We start from the raw sequence: 8,302 nt of genomic DNA on the forward strand, positions 1-8,302 counted from the left end.
CCCCTTTTTTTTTTTTTTTTTTTTTTTTTTTGTCTTTTGTCTTTTTCTGTGTCCGGCAACGGATCGCAACCCTCGGTGTTGCCCCCGCACCTCGCTCAGCCAGTGAGCGGGAACCGGTCTGTATGTGGGATCCGAACCCTCGGACGGGAGCGCCGCCGCGCTTCCCAAGCGGCGCACTATCCAGTGCGCCACCGGGCCGACCCCCTGCCAGTTTTTTAATCGTATTATTTCTGGAGTTATAACATTCAACAGCCGTTACAATTATTTAAATCTTCCTCTTACAGTATAAATGGATTTAAAGTTTACTAGTAGTTGTTTTTCATTGTCTCACCACTTACCTCTTGTTTTGCTGAAGCTCATCCTTTAGTAATTTCTTCAGGAAGGGCTTAGCTTACATTCTTCTGAATTCTTACCTATTTAAAATATTTGCTATTATATTTGAATGAAATTTGGATTTAGTTTTGATTCTTTTGTATTTCTTTGAGGACATTTTTGGCATTTAATTCTTGAATGTTGCTATGGACAAATCTGAACTTTTGTCCCCTCATATTTTGTTTGAACTTTTTCCCTAGGTGCTTAAATAATTCCTACTTAATTTTTGAAGGCTAGTGATGACTCAGGAAATGTCTTGGTGGTGATTTTTTTTTTTTTTTTTTTGTCTTTTGTCTTTTTCTGTGTCCGGCAACGGATCGCATCCCTCAGTGTTGCCCCCGCACCTCGCTCAGCCAGTGAGCGGGAACCGGTCTGTATGTGGGATCCGAACCCTCGGGCGGGAGTGCCGCCGCGCTTCCCAAGCGGCGCACTGTTCAGTGCGCCACCGGGCCGGCCCTTGGTGGTGATTTTATGGTAGTTATTTCCTAAGTAGGTTATGCTCATTTATTATGGAGAATCGGCTTTTATTTCTGGAATGTTTTCCTGAATTATGCCTTACATTTTTCTTTTTGTTGTTCCATTTTTTATTTTTCTTTCCGTTGAGGACACCGATTCGGTCACATCTCTTTGTCTTCCATATCATGTTTGTTTCTGTTTTAAATCTTTTGCTTACTTTTCTCAATCTTCTCAAGTCTCTCATATTTTCCCCAGTGCATATTTTGTTTTAGCTACTTCCAATCTGGCCTGCATTTCCGTGATCTTTTTATTCATTCTTCTGTTTCTTTTCCCCAGAGGCCTGCCCTCATGTTTTATTTCCTGCTGATGTCTTCTCATACCTTCTCTGAACTCTTGTAAAATCTTCTAATAGTTTTGATTGTGCAATCAGTTATTTTATTAAGTTTTGTTAATTTATGACAATATGTTTGGGCAAAATTTTTTTTTTTTCCTTTTTTTGTCTTTTTTACTGACTGGTAACGGGATCGCAACCCTCGGTGTCGTGCCCGTACCGGGGACCGGCAATGGGATTGCAACCCTCGGTGTTGCGCCCACACCGCGCTCAGCCAGTGAGTGGGAACCGGTCTCCACATGGGGTCCAAACCCTCGGCGGGAGTGCCACCGCGCTCCCAAGTGGCGCACTCTCCAGCGTGCCACCGGGCCGGCCCTGTTTGGGCAAAATTTTAATCGGTTGCATATAACATTTTTTGGTGGGTGTTTATCTGTTATTCGTTTTCATTTTTTTTCTTCCTTTCTTCTTGCAGCATCTTTGTAAAGGTTCTTTTTTTGTGATTAGTCCAGTCCTTTGTGATCTAGCTATTTGCAGGAGCCTCATGTGGGCAGCAGACAGAGCCACGTCCCATGCTAATAGGAATTCTTGTGACCTGAGGTTATGTGTGTGTGCATGTGTGTGTCTGTGTGTCTATAATCCTTTCAACCTTCGCCTTTCTCTTGCTTGCTGAGACGGTGGTAGTGGACACTGGGGTGTTCCTAGCGCAGTCTCTGTCATCTTCACCTTGCTTCAGCAATAGACTGCTCCTTACAAATATGGCTTGCCTGTGTGGTTCCTCATTTCATAGCACACTGTGCCCAGGGAAAGTGTTAATGCTAATCTGCACATCTCTTACTGTTCCAAGAAAGCTATTGCTGGTTTGTTGCTAAGGGTGATCTACTTAAAGGGAGCGTGGCTCTGCCATTTTTGTCTGAGACCTGCAGCCATAAACAGCTTTTCCGAGCATCTCCTTCTCTCCTGTCTGACCTTCTCTGCGTGGACAACTCTCTTTTCATGTTTTGTGGTTCGGTGTTAACAGATGTCTTCTAGTTTCCTCACGGCTGGAGTTTGCAATTGGTTGTGTGCTCCTTATTGCCTTTAAGTGAGAGGAAGTCTTTAAGTCTGAAATCAGATTAGTATGACAAGACAACTCTCGTTTTTTATCTCTTCTTTGCCAGTTAAAAATCTCGTTTGTTCTTTTCCTTCAAGTAACTTTTCAAATAGAGCTAAAGAATAAAGCAGCTTTGCAAACAGCTTTTTATTTTGGGGTCTGGAATGATCACGTTAGTAATAATGTATCACAAGGAAAGAAATATTAGTCTCCTTTATTTTGACTATTCCTCAAGGAATTCAGAGGTCATAAAAAGTTAGTAGAGGTAAAATCAGAATAGATCATGGATTTCTATTTATACAGAAGAGATCTTTAGGTGTGTTAGACTTGTTTACCTCGAAGAAGACATATTACTGGGCTTACCAGTTTTGATACTTGTGGTTGCTCATTTATGACTTCCCAGCATTCCTGAGATGTTCCCTTGGCATTCTTAGGATGCTTAACTCAAAACTCCTGGCTGGATTTATGTCTAAATTAAAAAGAACTTTCTGTGTACAGCAACAGTCTGCATGCAAATATGATAACAGAAAGAAAGTGCTACATACTTTGTGAAAACATCAATATTGAGAAGTAGAAATAATACAGGCATGAAGTCATTCAAAGACTAAAGAAAAAGGAAGTTAAGGTATGAAATATCTGTTACTCACTGACTGAATTTGACTTTTAAATGCCAAGGTGCAAAAATTAGAATATATATGCATCTGGGATCCTGCACAATAGGAAAAGAAAATGTTCAGTCCAGGGAATGAGGAGCCTTGCTCTTCGCTTGAGTAGGACAAAGAGAAAATGTATTTGTAGGGAGGGGCCCTAGAACCTTTGAGGTAGGATGACCTTGGAGAATAGACCCCTTCCTTCCTGCCATCAGCTCCCTGGATGGGCATCAGGACCAAGCCAGAACCAGGCCTCCTTGAGTCAAGGCAGTAGGAGGCAGAGCTGCAGAGCCCAGCACACATGGCAGAACACAGGGCCTGCCCGTTCCTAGCAGGTGCTGGGAAGCTGGGGTGGGGAGTGGCAGGGAAGGATCAACACCAGCGTGGAAGAGGCGGCTGCAGGTGGGGAAGGCAGACTTGACTGAGGGCATAGCTTTCTGTGCAGGTCACATTTATTTTCAACCACAAGGCAACGAACAGAAAACATATACGGAAGTAATTTTGCCTGGTTTTGAAGATTATTTTGAACACAACTGACTCCATAATGAATATGTGACCACCCATATTAAATTCATTGGACAAATATCGGTGATCTGTTTTCCACTTTGGTGTAAGGCACAGCGCTAGGCACTGTAGGTTAACTCGGTCTGGTCTGGCCTCTGAAGGCTAAAGGGTGAGCTTAAGCAAAGCATCAATCACACAGCCAAACACATTCGATTTAGGTTCTTAGAAAAAGTGTATTTGGGGCTTTATTGGAAAAGCACTTATGTAACAGACTGTGAAGTCATAGCCGGGCATTCGGAAAGGAAGGAGTTTGCAGAAGGGCTGGCCCTTCACCAGCACTGCCTCCTTGTAGAGCCCCGATCTTAGAGGATGACCTGAGGGACGAGCAGTCACCTTCGCCAGGCTCTGGTGGTAAGTTGGTGAGGACGGTGAGTGTGGGAGAACCAAGCAGTGAAGGGTGCTTCCTACATGGGGATCGGGCCCCTTCTCCGTCTGGTTGAAGGACACGTCTCTGTCGGCCTCGGGGATTTGAGTTATCACCAACCGGGTCGCTGATGTGGCACTCGGCGTCTGACCCGCTGGTGTCCTGTCTGCGGTGCGACCGTGAGAGGAATCGCAGGAGGAAAGCAGGTGTGTCCGTAAGGAGTGTCTTGGGAACTTCTGGGGACCCGATGCTTCAGAGGATGAGAATAAGTTGGGCCAGAAAACCCAACAAAGCGATGCGATTTACACACACCGGCAGTTGCTCCTGAGAAGGGCTGAGGGTGGCTGTCCTCAAACGTGGGAGACGCAGGGCTCCCCTCTGTGCCTCAGCCTTGGGGACGCCGCCACCCTCCTGCTTTCTCTGTGGTCCCCGCCGGTCCCTCCGCTCCTCTCCGTCTTCTCATCCTCCGTGGGGCGCGGCCGTGCTGTTCCACTCTCGGTTCCACGTTCTCCCTGTGCCTTCACTGTCACGGCTGTCACTCGTACCGTAAGGCGGACTCTGAACCTCCCTACAGCCCCCGGGATATGCTTGTATGACCCTGAACAGTGTCCCAAATCAAACTCACCCCGTCGCCTCCCCCCTCCCGCTTCTGCCCTTTCTGGTCACTGCTGTGCTTCTGTCTTAGGTTAGTTTTTCCATGAAAGTAGGTTTTACAGCAGCAGTTTTTTATTTCCATCGCCTGCATCCAAGTTATCACCAAGTCACCAAGCTTGAGTTGTTGTCGCTTTGTAACCTGATGTCCCTGCCCTCTCATCTCTTTTTTTCCCATACTGTGTATCATCTGCAGATTCGTTGTACTGAAATTCTACTTCTGTCGCATCATTCGTTACTCTTATCCCAGTGGCTCCGGCTGCCCGCAGGATGAAGACCACATTTCTCAGCTTTGCATTTGAGGTGCTCTGTAGTCTGATTCCAGCCTGTTTCCAGAGTGTATCTTTCACCCTGCAGCACTAATTCCCACTCTTCTTCCCAGATGACATCTTATTTCTGTCCCATAAATTTGATGCCGTCCCACTTCCCTGGAATGCCTTTTCCTTGTGTGTCTCCTGTCTCTTTCCAAGTATTGGGACATTTGAGACCAGATGGAGTTCGATTCCCACCTTCCCCATGATGCAAGCCTTCCTGTCTCTGACCCACTTCATCGCACATTGAAATCTCATTCCTTTGTGTCCTTATAACGCTTAATGTGCAGCCGTGGTATAAATGCAGTGGCTGAGTGGTCCAGTCCTTCAGCAGCCAGTTTTGAACTCCACTCTATCCCAAATATTGTGCCTGTGTAGGTGCTGACATGCAAAGAATATTCCAGACTGCTTCAGGGTGATCACAGAGCCATAGAGAAGTAAACAGGCAAATGCACGTGGGCTCGGTCACCAAGGTGTGGCTGAGACAGTTGTGAGCACAGAGGGCACAGCAGCACTGAGTTTTAAAACAGTGGGAGAGGTTTCCAGGTGTAGAAAGCAGGCAAGCATTCAGCCAGAGAGAGCCGCGCATGTGGGGACCTGGAGCAAGACAGTTACCGGGAGGAGAGCTGGGGGCCTGCATCTGAGGGAAGAGTGGACTATTTGGGGAGGGAAGATGAAGGTTTTGTTTTCAGGAAAGTAACTTTGTCGATACTGTGATGCATAGTCTGGCTTCTTGGAAAAGGAAACAGTTGGGGAGGGTGGTAGGAAAGAAATGAATTAGGAGGTTATTGTAATAGAAACAAGCAGTAGAAAGCAAGAGAAATGACCCTACCTTATGTGCGCACGTCAGTGTGAGTGTGCGTTTGTCTCCTCAACCAGATTATAAGCTCAAGAGCACCAGTGTGGGTTTTATTTATCTTCATAATATCCACATTACTTAGTGAGTTACTGTGTCCATAAGAGGTGATTCATGGATGCTAATGGTATGGCTTGGCACCGTGTGTCCCCTTCCCACCAGACTCTGACGTGTGAAAAGTGGTGCCTGGCTCATGATTCAGTGTAGACGCTGAATAATAATATGTGGAACACAACCGAATCTGTAGTATGAATAACAAAGAGCTGGCTGTGAAACTAGAATAAAATATGCAACAATATGCAGATGTCTACAAAAGAGTAAAATATGAGAAATAGTGGCATGTCTGAGTGCTTAAAGGTGACCTTGTAAGTGAATGAGCTGTGAGGTGGGATTCCTGGGCAGGGGTGCAGGGCTTGTTCGCCTGGAGTTTTGGGGGGCATTCCCATAACAAGGGGAGCAGATGACAAACCTTACTTAGGTGGTTTAAATGAGTCCCCTCTTCTGATGCATTGTTCTCTCTCACTGATTCCTGCAGATATTGTATAAGCTGCTTTCATCATGGGAGAAATAGAGCAGAGGCCCACCCCAGGATCGCGACTGGGGGCTACAGAGAATTCAGGGATCAGTACCTTGGAACATGGGCAGAAGCCGCCCCCAACGCCTTCAGGAAAACTCATGTCCATCAAAATCCAGATGCTGGATGACACCCAGGAGGCATTTGAAGTTCCAGTAAGTTGGGGGTGAATCTGTGAACCCGAGTGTGTGATCCCTTCCACATGGGGGAGGTTTGTCTCATTCCTGTGTTGCAGTGACATGAGGTGGCCCGAGAGGGTCTGTGTGTTGGCACCTCCCTCCGCACCCCCAATGCACTCTGCTGACCCATTATGGTTCTGAGCTATCTGATTTTTAGATTTCTGCCCACCTAGTGATGTCAGTGGCGACGTCACTTTGAATTTTACTGTGACTCTCCTTACACAAATATATATGTAATATGTATGCATATGTGTTACATGTGGAATATATTATATAAAAATTAATATATGATATGTATTACATAAATATATATCCTATATAGATATATGGTATATATAATGTATGAGTATATGATATATATTTATATTTCAGTTGGAGGGAAGAGTGGTCTTATAGATGGATCCCAATTTAATTTGCTTGTCACAGGCAGTTCCTTTCTCACATTGGGACATGTGTGCGTGTGTGTGAGTGAGTGAGAGGAAATAATGAGAGAGCCTCAGGTCTGTTTTCATGTCAGGCCATCAGGAGAGGAGTTGACCATGTTCACGGCCTCGGAGGGTGGGGTGGGGGGCGTGTAGAAAAGCCCTGAGCCAGGCCCACAGTATGCAGCCCTAGAAATGAAGAGACCCACCATCCCAAGGGCTAGGGAGTGAACAAGGCGGTGGCCGGGAGCCAGGCAGAGAAGGAGCCAGCAGCCTGAGCCCCTTGTACCGGTCAGAGCCCCTCACCCTCAAGCTTCTGGTGTTTTCCCCAGAGCCCCTGCCTCATCCTCTCCCTGCCTTTGCCCAGTGATGTGCCCCTGCAGCCTGTCTTGTTTGCAGGGCAAGAGCGCCACGTGAGTGTGTCTGGCTGGCTGAGCTCGAATGCGCTGTCCTCGGGAATCACAGTCCGTGGAACTGTGAGCACACCTGATCTAGATTTTTGTGTTCTCTCTTGGGCACCAAACACCACATCTAACATTGTTTGTGGGGAAAGAAAATAACTTGAATTCCAAACAGCCAACGTTTAAACAAACTTTGGGAACACACCTGTTTTAAAAGTGAAGACAATCTGTCTATTTTTCCTGTTGGCTAGAGTGACTGAAATTTAATAGTTGGCATTAATGTTTGTAACCCATCATTTAATCATTTATGTGGCATGATTCAGTAGGTTATATTTATTTCCAAGCACTTTGTTCAGATGGTGTAAATTAACATTAAGTATCTCAGAGAAAGATGAACCTCAGAACAGCTATGTTTAAAACTGCCAGTTTATCGCACATCTCAAACGACCTTTGTGTCTTTCTAATTTTCATGTTGTGGAATTCTTACCTTTCAAGGACTTGGGAGTGTCTTCATGTTGTGGTGAACAAAGCCAGTGCTAACTTCTGGCATTGTGAAATTCATTGAGGAAAGCACCTGCCATCTTCTTAGAATTGGGCCTTCTGGAACAAATCCCCCCCAGCCCCCTAATTTTGTCTCTTCATTGCCAGGCTGGTTCAGTGAGGTATTAGGTTCAATGTCTCCTACTTGGTCCTGTTAAGAACTTCTGAGCCTGAGTCTCTAGCAACACGTTCTATTAAATGGTGTTCCGGCATGTGGTTTGGGCTGAGGAACTAAAAAGTGCTGCTGTTGTGTGTGCTCGCTACAGAGGTCACGGTGCTGTGTCCACTGCGGTTCTTCAGTTTCCTGAAACCAAAGAATGTCAAGACTCCATTCCTAGCCGCTACTTAGCTAGAAATCCATTCCTAGTTACTGTTTAGCTGAGAACTATACCGGAACTCCCCACCTAAGTAGTAGTAATAGAAATGTGTTTTCACCTTTTAAATTTATTTTCCTTCATAGTTTCATTTGTAAGCCCCCTCTGTCTGGAAGGAGCCTTTCTCACTGCCCCTCCGTGCGCCCCCCCCCCCCCCCCCCCCCCCC

At 45.9% G+C, this 8,302-nt stretch overlaps 1 protein-coding gene across 3 annotated transcripts in view; it reads left to right on the forward strand.

Annotated features, from left to right (window-relative positions):
• FARP1 (FERM, RhoGEF (ARHGEF) and pleckstrin domain protein 1 (chondrocyte-derived)) overlaps positions 1–8,302 on the forward strand; it is a 283,653-nt gene that overhangs the window by 52,189 nt on the left and 223,162 nt on the right. For all 3 annotated transcript variants that reach the window (XM_008578376.1, XM_008578369.1, XM_008578383.1), the window contains exon 2: positions 6,181–6,374. In XM_008578376.1, coding sequence (XP_008576598.1) covers positions 6,204–6,374 — 171 coding nt within the window. In that variant the 5' untranslated portion in view covers positions 6,181–6,203. The remainder of the gene's footprint in view (positions 1–6,180; positions 6,375–8,302) is intronic.

The sequence above is a fragment of the Galeopterus variegatus genome, unplaced genomic scaffold (genome assembly GCF_000696425.1).
Source record: "Galeopterus variegatus unplaced genomic scaffold, G_variegatus-3.0.2 Scaffold74, whole genome shotgun sequence".
Lineage (NCBI taxonomy): Eukaryota > Metazoa > Chordata > Mammalia > Dermoptera > Cynocephalidae > Galeopterus > Galeopterus variegatus.